The sequence below is a fragment of the Wasmannia auropunctata genome, unplaced genomic scaffold (genome assembly GCF_000956235.1).
Source record: "Wasmannia auropunctata unplaced genomic scaffold, wasmannia.A_1.0 LD336111.1, whole genome shotgun sequence".
NCBI lineage: Eukaryota > Metazoa > Arthropoda > Insecta > Hymenoptera > Formicidae > Wasmannia > Wasmannia auropunctata.
The window spans coordinates 2,760,054-2,779,058 of NW_012026779.1; the positions used below are offsets into that span (position 1 = coordinate 2,760,054).

General features: G+C 37.8%; 4 protein-coding genes and 1 long non-coding RNA gene across 15 annotated transcripts; 3 read left to right on the forward strand and 2 right to left on the reverse strand.

The window, feature by feature from the left end:
• The first annotated feature begins 280 nt into the window (after positions 1–280).
• LOC105449717 lies at positions 281–5,234 on the forward strand. Its single transcript, XR_974372.1, has 2 exons — positions 281–1,992; positions 2,433–5,234. It is a non-coding gene; the product is annotated as an uncharacterized LOC105449717 (long non-coding RNA).
• A 292-nt stretch (positions 5,235–5,526) lies between these two features.
• On the reverse strand, positions 5,527–9,383 carry LOC105449690. Of its 7 annotated transcripts, XM_011689091.1 has the most exons (8): positions 8,745–8,760; positions 8,595–8,649; positions 8,131–8,445; positions 7,824–8,039; positions 7,549–7,655; positions 7,154–7,456; positions 6,724–7,028; positions 5,527–6,631 (listed from the first exon to the last, which is right to left on the reverse strand). In XM_011689091.1, exons 3-8 carry the CDS (start codon positions 8,434–8,436, stop codon positions 6,219–6,221), a joined length of 1,650 nt encoding a protein of 549 aa, XP_011687393.1. In that variant the 5' UTR covers positions 8,437–8,445; positions 8,595–8,649; positions 8,745–8,760; the 3' UTR covers positions 5,527–6,218. The 7 variants fall into 7 exon arrangements, with proteins under 7 accessions (XP_011687393.1, XP_011687356.1, XP_011687346.1 ...); XM_011689054.1 differs by lacking the exons at positions 8,595–8,649; positions 8,745–8,760 and adding an exon at positions 8,851–9,383 and having other exon boundaries at positions 7,824–8,036; XM_011689044.1 differs by lacking the exons at positions 8,595–8,649; positions 8,745–8,760 and adding an exon at positions 8,851–9,383.
• Positions 9,384–9,488: 105 nt separating this feature from the next.
• On the forward strand, positions 9,489–17,706 carry LOC105449665. 5 transcript variants are annotated; one of them, XM_011688997.1, is made up of 8 exons: positions 9,489–9,975; positions 10,445–14,433; positions 14,555–14,724; positions 14,805–14,980; positions 15,078–15,288; positions 15,369–15,512; positions 17,238–17,396; positions 17,495–17,706. In XM_011688997.1, the coding sequence occupies exons 2-7, from the start codon at positions 10,497–10,499 to the stop codon at positions 17,388–17,390; spliced, it is 4,791 nt and encodes a 1,596-aa protein (XP_011687299.1). In that variant the 5' UTR covers positions 9,489–9,975; positions 10,445–10,496; the 3' UTR covers positions 17,391–17,396; positions 17,495–17,706. The 5 variants fall into 5 exon arrangements, with proteins under 5 accessions (XP_011687299.1, XP_011687332.1, XP_011687325.1 ...); XM_011689030.1 differs by having other exon boundaries at positions 14,588–14,724; XM_011689023.1 differs by having other exon boundaries at positions 10,445–14,427.
• LOC105449659 lies at positions 15,490–16,879 on the reverse strand. The gene is made up of 5 exons (XM_011688983.1): positions 16,708–16,879; positions 16,433–16,621; positions 16,152–16,355; positions 15,744–15,860; positions 15,490–15,561 (listed from the first exon to the last, which is right to left on the reverse strand). The coding sequence occupies exons 1-5, from the start codon at positions 16,813–16,815 to the stop codon at positions 15,490–15,492; spliced, it is 690 nt and encodes a 229-aa protein (XP_011687285.1). The 5' UTR covers positions 16,816–16,879.
• A 275-nt stretch (positions 17,707–17,981) lies between the features above and the next one.
• On the forward strand, positions 17,982–18,964 carry LOC105449723. The gene is made up of 3 exons (XM_011689108.1): positions 17,982–18,270; positions 18,391–18,622; positions 18,770–18,964. The coding sequence occupies exons 1-3, from the start codon at positions 18,113–18,115 to the stop codon at positions 18,860–18,862; spliced, it is 483 nt and encodes a 160-aa protein (XP_011687410.1). The 5' UTR covers positions 17,982–18,112; the 3' UTR covers positions 18,863–18,964.
• The last annotated feature ends 41 nt before the right edge of the window (positions 18,965–19,005 follow it).

The following is a 19,005-nucleotide window of genomic DNA, read 5'->3' on the forward strand; positions in this document are numbered from 1 at the left end:
GTGTCACGGCAATCAAATATCTATATATACGTACATTCAGGAAACTTAACGACGCCAAGCGGAAATTACGTGGAAAGGGTCGCGGTAAAATTTTCTTTACGTTCGAAATATCGCTACAATTATTACACACAGGTATACATATATATATATATATAAATATACATATTAATATATAATAGATTATCGCACAGGTGCTCCGAACATTGCAGGCATCTTCCACGCTCTACCGAAGAATACGTAATTCAGTGTGACTTATAGAGAGAGAATATGAATAATAATAATGATATAATAATAATATTAATAATAATATTATAATAATAACAGTAATAATATTTACATTTTAATGACCGTTTTCAAGTCGTTCCGACGTATCGATAAGACAATGCAAAGAAGTGACAATCCCAAAAGATGGTTTTCGAACAAGCCGGAAACAATTTTATCGATAAGATAACAGCGCGGTAACTTTAGTTCTGCACTTTACCTCAATTGATTTAAATATCTTCCTTCGCATTTTCGTCAAGCGCGAAGACGCATTGGAGATTATAATGTGTGTATGTCGTGTTATCGGAAACTAAGAGTTTTTTTAATCCGGTTTTTTTTACATCCTTCCTTTTAATCTTCTTTCTGATTGCAAATGCGATTGTAACATTTAAACTTTTGTAACTCGTGCAAAAAATTAATATATTTCAAATGACTCGCTTCCACTTTATACAGTAGGTACATTGAGTGAGCGAGAAGAAAAGGATTAGATCCACGCGAGCTGACAATGAGTGCAGATCAAATCTGATTCTCTAATGATCTAAATTCTAATCGAATATTCAGGTGATTTTCTTGTCGAACGTGTTATATTCTTACGTTGCCGCTTTGGTTCTTCTCCGCGAACACACAACACACCGCGAAGTAGAAGCTTCAGCTCACTGTTTCCGAACTGATCTTAAATCGGTCTTTAATGCGGATTGCTCGACTTTTCGACACGCCACAATGTTTTTCATCCTTTCTCGATAAGACGGTTTCCCTCGTGAGATTGCACGCGTTACACGACAACGTGTCACTTAATCAAAATGTTATACGTATTATTATACATACTAGTAAGCAATTTGCCGGACGGGAGCGGACGCGCTTGTACCACACATCGACTGATTAGAATTTCGTTCGACTGTCCATGCGAGCGCAAGCGAGAACTCTTTCCCAGCTTTACGTTGCATTTACCGGATGCTGGATGACGGTTTCCGTATCTCGTGACTGTGCATTGGGAGAGACAGTGGTGCGTTAAGTGCGCGAGAACAAATGTTTATACTATATATAATAAATATATGCGCTACGAGAGAAGAGATAGAGAGAGCGAGAGAGAGAGAGAGAGAGAGAAAAAAAAGAGGCGGTAAAGTATTGGGACACACGTGCGATAGTCGGGAATATTTAATTACGTGACGTTATTATTATACTATTTTCATATGCCGGATAAATCAAAACGGAGAGATCCGCTCGTCCAGTGGTGTTATTCCGTGACTTTATCAATCGAAATTACATAATCAACATCAGCGGCGGCGGTACATTGACGTACGTGTGTCGCAATATTACGTGTATCGCTCTCGTGCGCGTTTCTCGGTATACGGTAAATGATTAAACAAATGGGAATCACTAGTAGGTGGTGTGTGCGTGTGTATGTGTGTGTGTATAGAGGACCACGGGTTCCTTAATTTTACAATTCTTGAGAGAGAGAGAGAGAGAGAAACAGAAAAAGAGAGAAGACATGAATGCTCGTCAAAGAATAATTAGTAATAACAAACGATAATTCACATTGCGTATCTCTCGTTGCGCGCCTAGTAGACTGCAAGTAGTAGTCATTCGAAAGTCCGTACGTCGTGTTTTGGGGACACGAGCAGGAAGTGTATAGTGTTTAATTGCAAGAAGTCCATGTATCGACGGGAGCTTTTGCATCGCTTTCCGGACAATTACTTTTGTGATTTATTCGTAATCGAAGGAGCATTCAAGGTAGGTGCACCCGAAGAGATTAACAGCCCCGCAAAGAAAAATTGAATTAAAAGAAACTGATAGTGTTGGACGATGAGTGTAGCATAGCTATTACAAGCAAGTTGGGAAAAATAATAATCTTTTTAATTCCTTCTGTATGGAACGAAGCATAACGATATAATAAAGTGCCCGATGTGGAATGTGGAGGAATTTACTCTAATAAAAGAATTTAAGTCGCTAAATTCCATCTGAAGGATTAAAATGAACGAAGAAAATTGATAAATTTTTAAACTTATCTCTGACAACTTTTGTAGAATGAGTCAGTCTCTTTGAATTTCTTCTTCTTGCGGGGAGATCGATTTAAAAATCGACGGCACAAATGACCGAAAATTGAGTAATCGGGAGAAGCCATCTTTTTCGCTCCTCGATAATTATATGAGTAATTGTCTTTTGTTTGACAGAAAAGCGGTGCGAAGGTCGGTCGCGTTGTACTCAGATATACTCCGCATACCTTGTTATTCAGCAGCAGTTGAACAGATGAATATGATTTATTGCAGAGAGCCGTAATACCACAAGTGAAACCGTTCTAAGTATATTTGTTATACACACATATTGTTACCATTGCCACATGAAAGCAATTATTAACTCCATAGCCTGGGCCATTGTTAGACGAACGAGAACTCGGGACTGTTTCTTGAAGTAGGATTGCAACCAGGATTACTTTTTTAATATCACCGTAAAGTTCGCGTTTAAGACTATTGCACTTTTTATAAAATGTAATAACTATTGTTTGGAGGATAATTAAAAGAGATTCAAGGATCTCTGAGACACTGGAAATAAACAGTTCTTTCTCGCCAATTTTAATAATCAGAATTTTAACTTTAACGTTATTCTTTCCACATAACGTGCCATGTTTTAATTTTCTTGATTATCGAGAATAATTTCCGGGGTGATTTTGGAATAATTTCACTTTTCCACAATCCTGTTCCATATCTATATCTCTTCTATTGTTCTTTTTTTTTGTATGGCGCACGCAATCCTACGTCGAGGAAGAAAAAAGTTATAAGAAAGTGTGAGACAAGTTATCGTAATAGTCGCCGATTACTCCGTAACAATGGCAATGCCCATACGTATGAAGTCTGTAATCGAAATGCTTTATATTTTTACACCGAACAAAGCAGTATATAACGTACAATAAAACAATAAAACATGTCCTTCCATACATGCAACCTCAAGATGACAAATGTTAAATTTTTATTTTTACAACAGCCCACTATCACTTCCGATATCTGAGCTATATTTGGGCGTATAATTATAGTTGAGACTATTAATTAGGATATTAAAGTCGGCTAGATTCATTTTAATCGACTCACAATTTTACGATTTCTACACGAATGATCGTCTACTGTAATATACGCATTATACGATACGTATACAACATATGTTAGTGATATTATACCGTGCGACGACGCGTTTTATGATCGTTAATAATCCGCAAGAAAAAAAAGGAAGGTCTCGAAACTGTTAATTTCTTCTCCGAAATTGTGAAAACGAGCTGGCATGTCCAAACAAATAGTTAGCGTTCCATTTCGTCCGTTGTCGCAGCGTCCGATTGTACATTGACGCCAATTAATTCCGGCTATCCGCATTTTATGCCGTTTCGAAGCGAAGAAATCAAAAGAATGGGAGAAGAAGCAGATAGTACCAAAAGCGAATTGCAAACGCCGATGCGTTTAACTTTACAACCGGCACACATATTGTACATATGTATTTATTAAAACTGATAGATATACGAATTCTCACACACTGCAGACAAACAAACACACGTATACACTTACGCAAAGGTTTCCACCGTGCCGAATACTGTGTGTATTAAATATTTTTCTCTCCGACATTATCTTCTGGGCTATTCGTATGCGGGGAAAAAAAAAGAAGAACATTGACGTGATTCCGCGAGTACGCGACAGCCTTCGATGTTATTGTTCCGTGTAATGGATTTCGGATAGAGTCGCGAATCGTTTCTCCGAGTAATCTCTGAATAGAGATCGCGAGTTCGACGTGAACAAACGGGAACCACGTGGACGGAACACGATCGTGATAGTCGCGCGACTTTATACGCGCGCATGTTCGAACAGATCCTCGCGAAATTCAATCAAGCGTGCAAAATCGAAAGTCGCCTGTCTAATTTCTGTCGATGAAACCAATAATCCCGGCAAATCTGCCGAGAGACAAAAGTTAACCAGTATCAGGTCGTTACGTGGCAAACATTTGCGTATATACATGTCGTTCCATCAGCAACGTCATCATTGTTATCATCTGATCGACCGACTTACAGTGTGCCGTCGAGGTTTCTCATCGACGGCACACTGTACGGTTTTTTATTATAGTCGCCGTCAAATTTAATTTTAACATTATTATTTTTCTGTACAGGTTGTGTCGGAAGTCCCGCGATCTCTTTACGAAACTCCCCGAATCTGAATATAAAGTTTTATAAAATTATATTGAAAAATTTTATTGACGTTATGAATTAAGAAGTTTTTCGGACCAATATAAGTAAATTATAACATCTTATGCTTCACGATTATAGTGAATTGCGTTTTATCGGTATAATCTCAGGCAATCTGAAGCACGTCTACAGATTGAGAACATAAAAGGTTCCGGTCAATTGATAGAAAATCTTGGAAGAGAAATGCGCGCGACTTTTGATACGGCCTTAGACATATGTGTTTAACATTGTAAGGCAAACACACGAACAAATCAAATAAAATCTACATTTCGTTTTTTTTTTTCTTAGAGCGCCTCTAATAATAAAAAGACAGCCGTACTTACTTGTACGCGAAAGTATACGTATCCGAAAGAAGGGAACTTTGGTATCCTCGATTCGCCAAATCGCGACGGAATTTTCTTCAAGCGCGGAGCGGGACGTCGCCAAATTGGGACATTGCCTTTTGATAAGAATGGGAGGATTCGATATCGAATCTACGAAACGCGGAAGAACGTGAAGGGAAACAGGGCTAATATGTGACGCGTCGAGTCGAGCCTGAAATTAATAATCAAAATTGAACGACTGTTTGCGAAACACTTGTGATTAACTATTTTATAAAACCGACCCACGGTACGTCCTTAGGTATATTATGTAACAAAATGTAGAAAAAAAAAGAGAAATAAATCGAGGAAAATTCCCTTGTGAGAGAGCACGAATATAAAATAAAAAACTTTTTGAATATTATCATCTGTTTTCATCACACTCTCATCTGAATAATCAAAAAAAAGAGAGAGAGAGAGAGAAGATAAAAAGAAAACGCGAAGACAGTCTTTTTCGTTTCGATGTTTATCGTTACTCATTTTACGCGCGTCGAATCGTTGGGACTGTGTTCGTAATGTTATTAGCCGTTATTAGAAGTTTCTCGATCATTAGAAGCCGTCAAAAGAGAGAAAGAAAAAAAAAAGAAATTGAAAGTTTGCAGAAGAAAAGGTACATACCACACGCTTACTGGAAAACACGAATATAAAATGTATTTCAAGACGTCTTCATGCAAAGCTGATGAATGTTTTACGTGTATTAAAATGTTCCCTTTTAATCCTATTAAGACTTACAAAATATTATAAGTATTATACTTTACTTGTATATATACATATGTGATAAAAAAATATATATATATCTATATATATACACATCTTGTTCTCTTGTGTGCGTAAAATTTATATTCGTGACCTGTTCTCCGTAAAGCAAATGTATATGTTGAAACAATTATATGCATAGTTAATTCATAATAATACAGGTTATATGTCAAAATCTTCATGCCGTGAAAACTACAAGCAAATTTGCAAATAAAAGTTTTATATATTTACAGAAAAAAATATTTTTGACTGTCTATTTTTAAAATTTGGGTTTCACAATCTTACTGAATTTATGTCTTAGCGTGTTAAACAATATAAAATAAAACTTACAATATTTGTGTAAAATATATATTACACTTTTATTTTAATAGGAATGTATGTGTAAATTACATTTTTAACATGTCAACATCTTTAAAATATCGTGATTTTCAAGTAATAATTTTATGTGTACCGCGCTAGCTTTCGTAGGTTTTACTATTCAATTAAAATGTGCATTATGAGAGTTTATCACAGTTTTGTAACAAGATAAAAATGTATACTCAGTCAATTGTGTGTGGGAATTATACCAATAATTCCTATAGGGAATGCGATTTGAAAATTCAGCCGTCATTTAAGCATATAATTTCTTAAACATCGTTCGAGGGTACGATGTCCAAGTTGGAGGTCGTACTAATGCTAGGTAAACTACTGTCGCTCCAATCAGGACCTGGACAATCTCGTAATGGACTAGGTACATTAACAGGTTTCCTATTTTGCATATCGCCTTGCTTTCTTATGTCAGAAACTGTTGATTTGGCAGATGTAATGCTTTCAAGAATCTGTGATGCACTAAGAAACAAGTTTTTGGTATTATCATTTTGGTTTTCCTTAAGTCCTGTAAAATTTCTCATCTTGTATATGTTATTTTCTTTATTGTGACCCTTTTTTGAGGAATGATGCAGGGATTTTTTCACGGTCACATCGTTTGTGTTCATACTTTGGTAAAGAACAGTATTATTTCCATTATTATTTTTCATCACTGTTCCTTTATCGTTCGTAACTGTTGATAATAAATAATAAATATTAATTAAAAACTGCATTAAGGCGATTGAATTAATAGTAATTACGTGCTGTAAACTCAACCGGACTTACCTTCATTTTGATCCGGCAATAGAGTATGTGACGATTCTCCATCAGGTAAGCTAACGAGTTCAAAATCTCTAACGGGTGCATCTTCTCTTAGAGCATGTTCTTGAGGAAAGGAATTTACTGAAGAAATGTCTGCTGATAGTTCTAAATCATGCCAGGATTTATTAGAGTCATCAGAAAAGCTTGAGGTAGGAGACGAACATGCGTGCCCTGTTTTGATGAACGATATTTGAGGACTTGCATTTTCTACTTTCGCATATATTTCATTTATGATTTTTATTTGTTCTGCAATCTGATTTTGTAATTCTCTGTAATATAAATTGATTATATATATATACACATATATAAATTGTGCAATTTGTATACTATTCATAATTATGCACCGGATCAGTAAATTTTATAAAATATATACATACTAATAGAGTATACTAACTGTATTGTATTTCGATAATCAATAATTTGTGTATCTTTATAAGAAGATAACGCTGAAAGTTTATCTATTTCCATTGTTAAACATTTGTTATCAATGTCATTTTTTTCTGCAAATTCTGTTCGCTTATTTAAATCTGTCCTTAAATCTGTAATTAGTTTTTCATTATTTAAAATTTGTTGCTTTAGCCTTGATATTGTCTCGTTTTTTTCATCCAATTGTTGGGTAAACATATTTACATGAAACGTCAACTTTGCGTTTTTTCGATTAACTTCCTGTAATCGTTCCTCTTGCTTTAGAATTTCACTGATTTCAAATAAAAAATGAAAATTAGTATAATAAAATATAAATTAATATTTATTTTTTTCGTTTCTTATTATATTTACATCGCATCAAACCTTTTCAATTTTTCTTGTTCTAATACGAGCGATTCATATGTTGTAACCTTCTTTTTATTAGATTCTTTTAATGGAACTGTACTGGATTCTACTCTGGTTTCTAGATCCTGTAAAAATAAATAACAATGTAATAAATTCATTCAACGATGATATAAAAAAAAAGTACAAAAATGAAACAATTAAAACTTATACAATGTGAAATAAAATATATGTGCCTAAATTACAGATAGATATCTCAGGTAATACCTAAGATTATGTGATTTTATAAACCTTACCGGTATCTTTGGCAATATTTGTTCCATTTCAGTAAAGATTTCGCAGATTCTTTTATCCTTCTTATTAACCAAATCTTTTAACTGTTTTATTAAGTGTAACATACGTATTAGATTAAATTCATCAAGTTCATTGAGATATGTTTCGGATTGTACAGCACGATCCTGAACAAGGATTGATCCTGAACTGCAGCACGGCGTTGTTGAATGCTCTGACTTCTAGAAAGATATTTTTTGTATAAAATTATATATTAAATAGCATATTAAATATAAGAAATATTTAAATAAGGAGCATATATATAAGACTCACACGATGTTTGATTGGAATACTTTTCTGTTGTCTCTTAGCATTTGTATCCTTTTTAGCTTCTCTATGTTCATTGCGTTTAGGAGACTGATCTTTTGTCATACATAATAAATTCTGCTGTCTAAAGACATTACCCCAGTTTTGCGGAGTTTCACTGTTATTAGTTGTAGATCTTTTCTTCTCAGTTTTCTGTTTAGGGCTAAGACTCGCTGCAGGCGAAGTACGTTTCTGACCTTTATTTCTTATCAATGTAATTTCTATCATTTGATCTCCAAATGATTCCTTCAAAACTTTTTTAGTAGGAGTCATCGTGGCGCACTGAAAATGATAATTCATTCAAATGTAACGCAAAAATTATCATGGAATGGCATTATTAAAAAAAGTGTAAGACCTTGTGCTCTATATCATGAGCTTTTAAAGCTTGTTGATAATTTTCTTTACTTTTAGTCTTTGACATTTGCACTCACACATTTTATTCATTTTGCAGTACTCATTGCAATAGATTGCCAGACATTGCACTTCCTTGTACGAATATTATATATTACGTAAATATTCATAAAATTTTACAAAAACAAACAGAAGAGAAATAAATGTTACTTTGAAAATGATAGACTTACATATTGATAAATAATTAGCATATATGTAACCTGCAAGTGCAGTACTTGGCAATATTTACTTGGCGTTTGTCAGAGGGAGCGTTAGAGCGATTGTTAGATATCTGACCTCCGACGTAGGTATACGTTTTGCAGAGAGAGATATGCCATCAGCTGAAATCCTTGGAGCGCGAATCAGAGATCGTTGGATTCCGCGCGACAGCATCGAACTTGTCCTGGAGTTGTCAAAATTGCTCCTCTCTTTGCCACTCTCTGCGCACGCGTTTATTTGAATCTTCGTTAATCACCGACTTTAGATTATAGAATCCAATCTCACTAAGTGTTTACCAAACGTTCAACGTGGATAACCACAGTAGATACCAAGCGATTCCGTTGTCAATTGAAATGTGCAACGAATTTCAATGAAAAATTTGGTCGCTGCGCGTTGCACCTTGCAGGTTGCTGCACATGAAGGTTGCGTTTGCGCGAGAATACAACACACACGAACGTCTTGATAAACAATAACAATCGAGTACGTCGCGCGTACCGGCGTTATCACATTATTTAGCGGAATATATACATGTGTGTGTTTTATTGGTCGGAATATGTGCGCTCATCCTGTGCGGCTCTTGGGGGATAATTCACCGGGAATATCGGGATAAAACTTCATGCGTAGCAGCCTTTAGAGTGCGTCAGCGGCGCACCGACCGGGCAGTGCGGGCAATCCGGGCAACCGAATTCGGCTGATTCGTGTAAGTCCGCACACGCACACTGACGCACACATCGTCGAGCCGAGCGAGTGCGAGTCGCGCGACGGCGTAGCGGGTCCCGAACTCCGCGATAACTGGCGTACGCGTTGAGATCAACGATAAAACTACCGCGCGCGCGGAGGACGGAAGCTGCACACAAGGATTGGCGTGTATCGTCTGTCCCGCGCGCGATAATCGACATCGAGGATACCGCATCGGCGATACGCGATCTCGGGGGCCCGTCACAAGGAAGGAAGGAACGAGTTGACGTCTGTGGCGCGTGGCAGGGCTCCTGCTGGCCAGTCGTTCCTGTAAACATGGTGTTTGGACTCGTCGGGCCGATTGTTGTTCTCCGCAGGACCGACTGAAGGCTCCGCGCGGGCGCGGATCTTGCGGGTTAAACGCGCGGGTTAATCGCGGCGCAGCCGCCCCCCCGGGAAGACCGGCGTGTATCATGTGATTCTCTCGCTGGAATACAACAAGTATGGACACATCTTCGTTGCACGGTGAGTTCGCCGCGTTGCCCGCGTTCCGCTGCCCCGGTTTGGGCACCGCTCTCTATCTATGGGTCTCGGTGTTTTCTCGAGTATCGCTCGCACATCACGATCGACGGGACAGTCGGGCGATACCGATACCGATATCGATACCGATACCGCTACTACGTTATTTGCCCTTCTCCCCGGCGATACTGCCGATAGCCGAGACTCCCTGCTCGCGCACTGCCGTCCTTATGTGAATAAAAGTTCATCGATTACATAAATCGCGCATTAGATTTTCACGTCCGATCGCAACTTGCGTTTCGTTTGTAGGATCGGTTGTCGTTTCCCGTAAAGGTTAGGTATCCTACGCTATTGACATTCGCGAGTATTCGTGCGGGATACCGCCTATTTTAGGTTATGGCTGTTTTTCATAATTACACGATCGCGCGGTTGTGTTACCAGGTTTATATGACGATTTGATTTTCTTGCAAAACAGGAAACTATATACTTTAGTGAGAAAAGTTTGGGACATCTCTGGGTACTTCACCATGGAACAGTCGGACTCGCAGCAGACCCAAGCTCTGGTGGTCGATGTGATTCAAACGGACGTTGACGCGCAGGCAGCTCCGATCGCTGAAGACGTGAAAGCCACTTCCATCGCGCAGAGTGGCCAAGATTTACCAAAGGCGTGCAAGCTACCGTTGGAGTCTGTTTTAACGGTCGACAACATTGACGTCCGTGTGGAAGTTTCGTCGGAAGATCACGCGGACGCGAGCCACGCTGAGGTGTCCGCTAAGGAGATTGACGACGGTGCGATTGATGATGCGAAATCTGAGCTGGGGGAGCCGAAAGCGGAGATCGGCAAATCGGAGCAGGAGGGAATCCACGATGCGAAAGATAAGGTAAATTTGAATCACGAATCACAACACTTGCCCAACGAGGAAGACCAAAGCCTAAATGTGATACCTGAATCTAAAGTAATAAAAGAGGACGAAGAGGCAACTGGTAGTCTAGAAAATGACTGTAATATAATAGGGTACGCGAAGCAGTCCGATTCCGTAGATAAGCAGTGTGTAGCAGTAGACGAGCCTAGACTTAGCAAACACGGGGGCCAGACTCATGACTTGTGCAAGTCAGTCGAAGAAACAGTTAAGGAAATACATAACGATAACGACGGTAATCAGAACAACTCGGTCGTAACAAATGCTGAGCTAACTAAGGTAGTGCAAGAGGAAACAGAGGTGGTTGTGGTAGTCGAGACTATACCGGTCGCCACTGACGCAACGGTGGATAATTTTATTGTCACTCTGAAGGAGAATGACGCTAATAAAGAATGCAGCCAAGAAAATGCTACTTTACTAGAGAAACAAATTGCCGAATCCACCTGTGGGAACAATGAGATTGATCTAATTGATTACAGCCAAGGAAGCGACGATACTATAATAGAGGTAACAGAAGTTATAGACACTCCGCTTGACGAACAACATAAACAGCAAAATAATATGGACTGCATAGACGGTAATAAACACGACACGAAATCTGTAAAATTAATCGATGGAAAGGTTGCAATTGACGAAAGTGTAAATGATGAGAATAAAGTAAAAGTGATTGATGGTAAAACTTTGACTAGTTCTGAGAAGGAGAATAAGGAAGATATCACTATTATTATAGATGAGAAGATCATAATTACGGAGGAAGATTCAGAAATTACGACAGATTCGCAAATTGAAAATATTCATAAAAATACTACTAAGGAGACGGCTGAGCACAAGCAAGATGACACACCTGCTCACAAGGTATCCGCAGTGGAATCATCGTCGAAGAAAAGGAGCGTTATTCAAGATATATTTGACGATTGGGGTGTCGAGAATGCGGATGAAGATGTGCAATCAACTTCAAAAGTGCACGACTCTGTCGAGATCGAACTAAAGAGCCTATTGGACGAGACGAAGACGGAGCATACCGTTACGAATGAATCAGTCGTGACTCGTCAAGAAAAGATTCCTCCTGCAAATGAAGGATACGATGAGACGCATAACATTGTAAGTACAATCGAGAAGAGTACAACGAAGCAGTCGAGTGAACGAATGGAAAATCAAAAGAAAAATAAAGCGATTAACAAGGACGCAGTGTCATTGAATAAAAGTGACAAGACTTCTTCCGTATCGGCTGCGAGCAGCAGATCTTCACAAGGTATCGATACGCGTGCGGTTAACGCGTCGCCGCACGACACCGCAGTTCCTAAAAACCGCTCCCGGCATTTAACAAGTCAGATCGCGTCGCCGGCTGAAGTTACGGAGGTGTTGAAGGAGCGTTTCCGCGAAAAGCAAAAGACCGTGGACGCACCGCGTGGAGGAGACATATTCTTTGTGAAGAAGCTAACGCAAAGACTATCCAATACATTGGCGGGTAGCCCGATAAATCCACAGCAAACCGCCTCGTCAAATTCACCTCCCTCTTCTGTCGCCGCACAACCGGCATTGGATAACTGTGATAGAAAAGCGGTAGCGGAAAATACGATAACGGAAACGGGCAAGGAAGCAGACAAGGAACTGTTGGCTATTTTAGAGGGTGACGGTGATCCTGATTGGTCCATTTTGAAACCACCAGTCCTTACGGAAGAAAGCAGTTTTTCAAACGTGGAACACTCCGAACAAAGCGGCCCTCCGAAACTAGATCCATTGGTCGAACGAGAATTAGCACTGAAACAGCTCCTTGAATTGCCCATGACATCATCCAAGAAGACTATGCGGAAAAAGAAAACGTTCCGAGGAGCGTCTAATAGAGCGTCTAAGGACGCGACTGCCGTCGCGAAAAATTCACTTGCTGCAGAACAACAGGAGGATAATGTAGATTTAGCGAGTGAAAATGCGCAACCAAATGCAAAATCTGTCGAGATTGATCTGAATTCTTTACCTCGTGAAAAGAACGAGCAAAAAAATCAGGAACAGACAGGCATACGAACGGACGAGTCAAGATCAGGCAGAAAGCGCAAGCCCACCGAAAAAGCGAGAGAGCACGAACAAAATACGATAAAACGGCAGAAAGTATACAGAGGTAAAGTTTCGATAAGTAAGAAACAAGTGGGGGAAGAAAAGCCCGTCTCCGATAATAGTTTGACAATTAAAAATCACATTGCGACGAGCAGCGCGACGAACGTTGCTGTGAATAATGAGAAAACTGTCGCGAAAGAAGTAGCAGATAAACAGTCCGAGGACAAGGTAGATCCAGTTTCAAATAAAATGGAAGATTCTCCCGTGAGACGACCAAAGTCGTCTAGTCCTGCTAAAAAAGAACCGATTACCAAGACGAGAATGGTTGTCAAGAGATTACTGCGTCAAAAAATGCCAATTGATAAGAAATCTGATCAGTTGAAAACCAAGCTGACCTCGTCGAAGAAAACTCCTCCGAAGACTGTCTCAAAATCGCCGAAACGGACAGCCCAAGAGAGTCCGTCCGGTGACGTAAAACCCAAGAAGAAGATCATAAATGAGATAGATAGATTGTTACAGGACGAGGGTGTCGTCAATTTACTGTATGACGTGGAGCAGCCGGACAAAAAACGCCTAGTTCCCATCACAAAGTCACGAGCGAAAGTGATGGACCTGCAGAAGGTGCAGCGTGAACTTAAAATCAGAAAAAAATTGGTTCGCAATGCCGTGTTGCGATTACGTACGTCGACTGTCGCAGACGTGACGAAGGTGTCGCCGAGAACGAAGAGAACGGCGACCTATCCGGCTGAGGCTCAAGTGGATAAGAAGAAAGAGGTAGAACAGGTCGCGTCGCCGAAAACCTCGAACGCCACCTCGCCCACGGAATTCATTCTTCCGGCGAAGATTCGAAATGCGGCCGACGCGTCCATCATCGTCAGGAGGCACTCGTCCAGTTCGTTTTCAAGCGCTTCTGGAAGCCCCCGAGTTAGCGTCGACTCACCCGAGAAATCTACGGAAGCCTTGGCAAAGTCGGAAACTGACGGAACAATTCATTCCTTGAGATCTGCCAAAAAGAGACGAGATTCACAAGACGAGAAGATTAATAATGCGAAGAAGAAGAAGAAAACAGTACAAAAGTCCGATGCCGATGTTAACGCTGGTACCAGTACCGTCGTTACAACTACCACAGTTGCTGGTAGTAATACTGTCGCTAATAATACGGAAGAAAAAGTTGCGCGTCCCGGTAAGAAATCGGAAATCAAGAAACTCGACAAAGTCGGGAAGCAACAGGAAAACATTCCCGCGGTCGAAGATAACGTTTCGAGTAAGGTTACAACCAGATCGTCGAATGGTGCAGTAACGGGGAAAGTAACAGCCAAGAGCAAAAAGATTATGAAAAGCAAAGTGACTTTTACCAGGGCAAATGATCTTGATAAAACTGAGGACTCTTCGAGAGAGGAGGAATTATCTGCTTGTCTCGCTGAAGCGGCTACCGCTCTTTCAGTCGTCAATGCCAGAAATGGTGCGACCACGCGAAAGAGCAAAGGTAAAGGTAAACACTATATCTCCGATATATCTTTTTTTTTTGTAAAATAAAAATGATTATTTATTTGTCTAAAAGTAATTTAAAAGTAATTTGATATCATATATCAAATATCCATACGATATTTCAGTACACACAAATATTGTGAAAACGTTGGATTTAGATAGTAACAAAACGAAAACGGAAATGCAAGGTCAATTCAGTAATAAGGAAATAAATGTACGCCGACATGGTAATCTCGTACAATTAATACTTACGCCTTCCTCTTCCACAAAAATAAGAAATGCTCTTACATTGCAAGTAAGTTGCTTAACTTTCGCGATTCAAATAATCTCCAAATTATTACAAATTGCTAAACGTATTATCTTTAATGGTATTAGGTGATGCAAGAATTTAAAGACGCACTGTCGATATTGAAAAGGGATGACGAGTGTAGGGTAGTACTGTTAACATCTACGGGGACGAGTTTTTGTGAAGGTCTGGATCTTTCAACATTATTGCACACAAACAAGGAGGAACGACGATCTGTCGCTCACGAGTTAGCACACGCTGTCAAGTATGTATTTAAGCATACGTGAAACACAATGGCTGATACATATAATATTTTATACGATTTTTTGTATTCAAATTTTTATTTTTTTATTTTTTTTCAGGGATTTCATAAAAAGTTTGGCCACTTTCAACAAACCCATAGTGGCTGGCGTACAGGGTGCTGCAATTGGACTCGGAGTGACAATGTTGCCTCTTTTTGATCTTGTAATTGCTAGTGATAAGGCGACTTTCTGCACGCCTTACGGGAAATTAGGACAAATTGCTGAAGGTGCTGCAATCTTTACCCTGTCACACATACTAGGCAGTGCAATTGTAAGTAGTAATTTTTATAATCTTTTATAACGTAACGTGAAAGTAATCGAAAAATAACATCTGTATACGTTTTTCGATAGACGAGCGAACTTCTTTTGGGTGGAAGAACTCTAACGGCAAGTGAAGCGTTGAGGGCCGGTCTCGTTACTCGAGTTTTATGGCCTGATCGGTTTCAAGTAGAATTATTACCATCGTTGCGGGCTATGAGTGATCAGTCGTCACAGGTAAGTTACGTGCAACACAATATCTCTTGAGTTTTATTTTATTAATAAGCTTTTGAGATATATTTAAAAATATATATTTTATATATATTTTACATACATAATATATTGCTGAACTTACAACAGTTTTTTTTATACGTACGTTAAATTGTAATGCTTTTATATACATATTTAATAACGGTAACAATAAGCCATATAAGCAGGTCCAGAATAGAGTAGTTCCTGTATCTTTACCTGTGTTTTATCCTTGAAAACGCATAAATGTTTTTCTGGACATGTACATCTGTAATATGTTGAATATAGGTCAGCTCGTATATAGCCGCAAAACTCCAAAGTTTCGCACATTCTTTTCTACATCAAAAAGTTTGCATTCAGTAAATAATATGTTGGTAAATTAAAAAATATTAAATATTATTAAAATAAAATTACAAATCTTGTCTGTTCCTGCATAGTTTAAACATTTTTTTTCTTTTGAAACACAAGAGATTTCAGGACAGAATTAATAGTTTTATACATTATAAATTGTGTAACAAAAAATGTTTAAATCATGCGGATATAATAGAAAATACTTGTAATTTATTATCTTGTGAAATGCAGAAGTGATTTTCTCTCTGTGCATTATATTACACATACAAAGTATACCTTGACACATCTGAATATTTGAACAAGACCATGCTCTTCGTACGTGTATTTTTGCAACTTCCAGTAATGTGTTTGCGGACATATGCAATTTATTGTCACGTTGTACGGTATTATGTAGCTGTTATTCGTATCACCTTCTCCATATACTGTCACTGCCTCTTGTTTATGCGTGCATACCTTCAGTTCCATTAATTGCGTGCAGAACTGTACCAGGAAACATGATTGTCAGAAATGTAAAAAAAAAAGATATTTTTTAAGTTACCTCAGTCTCTTTTCGATACCTTCAGAATGGATCTATTATTGAGGAACATGGTTGAATTATCAAAGGTTTTCGTCCATTGCCACGGACATTCTTTCCCATTAGAACAGCGGCAAAGTCTTTCCGTCAAACCGGGCATCCAAAATCGGTCGTGAATTATGTTACATACTTCGTATGGTTCACAATTGTGTAAATCGCTTTCTCCTTCGACCTATTTTGATGCAATAGAGATTTGTCATGCCATTACACTTGCGAGGAACTATCTATTTATATGTAGTATAAATTTCATATACGAACTCCCTTCATATACTTGAACGTAATATTGTTAGCCTTACTGCTGATTGTCGTATACACACCGACACTCGCGTTTATCAGGGAAACGAAGAAACAAGTTTTGATAAACATATTTATTATCGCGTGCACGCTTGACTACGTTAGATTCGATGTCATAAGTGAGATTATATTAACAGCAAGTGGCAGCAATAATGCTAATACATTCTCGATTCTACGTTTGCTCCCACATGACTCGTAATTGCGAAACTTTTTAATATTTATGACATTGTCTTCGTTTCATTTGTAAAACATGGAGATGTAAACGATAAATCAAAGTATTGATTGAATAAAATCCATTTTTTCTGTGTAATATTGCACATATTTTAATAAATATCATAAACAATATTCATATAAACAGATATAACAAGAAAAGTATTTGTACAGATTGTTAGCATATTATTAGCAGAAAGAGAGAGAATCATATTTACATATGTGTATATTATGATTTTGTTAAATCACTAATCATATTTTTTATAAAAATCTGTTATTTTTAGTCCATGGAAGCAACAAAGGCTTTGCTACGTCACAGTCTACGGAAAAAATTAGATGCCGCACTTGAATCGGAAACATACTTACTAATTCAACATTGGTGCTCTGTGGAATGCCAGACTGCTATAAAAGCTTACATTGATGGAAAAATCGAATAAACAACGGTAAGCGCCCTTTTTGTATGTGAATATTATGGTTTAAATACATATATATTTTGTAATTTATTATATAATTACTTATTGTGTGAAACTGTTAATTTCAGTGCATATACTACTCTTTATTTGTGGTTCTGCAATCTGTGTTAAAAATCAGAAGTGACAATTGAATTTGTGAATATCGATGCAGATGACAAAAATCGTATGACATATAAAATCATACTGTCATGTGCAACTTTTGATGTAACATTCTACGTCAACACACGGTATAAGATGTAATTTAGATATAAGGTATAAAATTGAGAATCACTGAAAAAAAGATGGACTATTTTACTATTAGATCGTTTAGATATAAATTTATTATTCATAAATATATTTGTATATATATTTATATATACATATATATATATATATATATATATATATTTATATATACATATATATATACATATAATCTTCTGCATTATGTTATTACTGTTAGATTAAAATAAAGGTACATTCATTGTAAGAATCAAATTATATTTCTGATACATTGTTTACCGAATTCATTGGCTCACATGAATTTATGTGTATTTGCGGAGACTTGTGTGCAATTGTTTAAAAAGAAGACTGCACATAAACAAACTTCACAATTCAAACAGCCAATGGATCCGTTTTCCTTCCTGTGAAGCAATATTTGTGTATTTTCGCAAAATTGACAAGTATATTTATTCGTAAAAAAAAAAATGGCAGCGCCAACAATGCCGTGCACTTACGAGTTTTCCAGAGGCCACGGTACTGGTGCGGCAGAAGCGCTTGGAAACTGGGGCTTCTCTAATAGAACGTGTAGCGCCGGTCAAGAGCTACAACGTTTAAAGTGTCTCTTCGCAAAAATGGACTCTTTGTGAGGAGAATATTTCATTCAACGACAGATTCAAATTGACGAGTTGTTGGCTTTAAGAAAAAAAAAAAGATTTTTGAAAAAATCGAAAAGGAATAAAAGAATCATCTTGATCAATTCCAGACGTAGTCGCGACAAACCGACGATGTGCGTCAAATACGATCGCAGATACGATCCTGATGCGTGGTATGTTAAGCCTAGCCCTGATGAATGTAAACCGTCGTGGACATTTCCTATAAATAGGCCTGTCATTATTTATTGTTCGACCGCCGAAATCAGGAAAAGTTCCAATTTACGTGAAATCAAAGCGGAATTAATGTACGATGTTCCTGGCCGGACCTATGTTCAACAGGGTGTATGTATATATTCATTCAATGAGCTTAATCATTTCAAGCGAATCAACAAAGTTTCTATTATGGAAATCTATAATTACTATATAAATTTTGGATATATATTGTATCCAAAAGTAGGTATTCCACACAATTATAAAATTTACTTTTAGACAACCAAATGGTACCGTCGAGGTTCAGATTGTTGTTATCAGCCTAGCTGTTTAGCTCCACAATGTCCTGTACAATACTGTTGTAAAGGATAATCTTCAAAATTTTTATATAATTGTAATCGTACTTAGTGGTAACATCAAATCGAATATATTGAATGATTTTTTCTAACAATAAAGTGTAATATGTGCAACGTATATATATATATATATATATATATATATTTATTACATTCTGA

What these genes read in the sequence shown, in the direction of transcription:
- LOC105449690 (XM_011689044.1), bottom strand. Translation starts at nt 8,946, where the DNA reads ATGCTGTCGCGCGGAATCCAACGATCTCTGATTCGCGCTCCAAGGATT. An exon ending in AAATATTGCCAAAGATACCG is followed by an intron (nt 7,656 to 7,823) that starts GTAAGGTTTATA and finishes TTATTTTTACAG; the next exon opens with GATCTAGAAACCAGAGTAGA. An exon ending in ATTGCCGGATCAAAATGAAG is followed by an intron (nt 6,632 to 6,723) that starts GTAAGTCCGGTT and finishes TATTATCAACAG; the next exon opens with TTACGAACGATAAAGGAACA.
- LOC105449665 (XM_011688997.1), top strand. Translation starts at nt 10,497, where the DNA reads ATGGAACAGTCGGACTCGCAGCAGACCCAAGCTCTGGTGGTCGATGTG. An exon ending in GAAATGCTCTTACATTGCAA is followed by an intron (nt 14,725 to 14,804) that starts GTAAGTTGCTTA and finishes TAATGGTATTAG; the next exon opens with GTGATGCAAGAATTTAAAGA. An exon ending in ACATACTAGGCAGTGCAATT is followed by an intron (nt 15,289 to 15,368) that starts GTAAGTAGTAAT and finishes GTTTTTCGATAG; the next exon opens with ACGAGCGAACTTCTTTTGGG.
- LOC105449659 (XM_011688983.1), bottom strand. Translation starts at nt 16,815, where the DNA reads ATGTTTATCAAAACTTGTTTCTTCGTTTCCCTGATAAACGCGAGTGTC. An exon ending in CGTTCAAGTATATGAAGGGA is followed by an intron (nt 16,622 to 16,707) that starts GTTCGTATATGA and finishes GCATCAAAATAG; the next exon opens with GTCGAAGGAGAAAGCGATTT. An exon ending in ATAATAGATCCATTCTGAAG is followed by an intron (nt 16,356 to 16,432) that starts GTATCGAAAAGA and finishes TTCCTGGTACAG; the next exon opens with TTCTGCACGCAATTAATGGA.
- LOC105449723 (XM_011689108.1), top strand. Translation starts at nt 18,113, where the DNA reads ATGGCAGCGCCAACAATGCCGTGCACTTACGAGTTTTCCAGAGGCCAC. An exon ending in TTCGCAAAAATGGACTCTTT is followed by an intron (nt 18,271 to 18,390) that starts GTGAGGAGAATA and finishes GATCAATTCCAG; the next exon opens with ACGTAGTCGCGACAAACCGA. An exon ending in GGACCTATGTTCAACAGGGT is followed by an intron (nt 18,623 to 18,769) that starts GTATGTATATAT and finishes ATTTACTTTTAG; the next exon opens with ACAACCAAATGGTACCGTCG.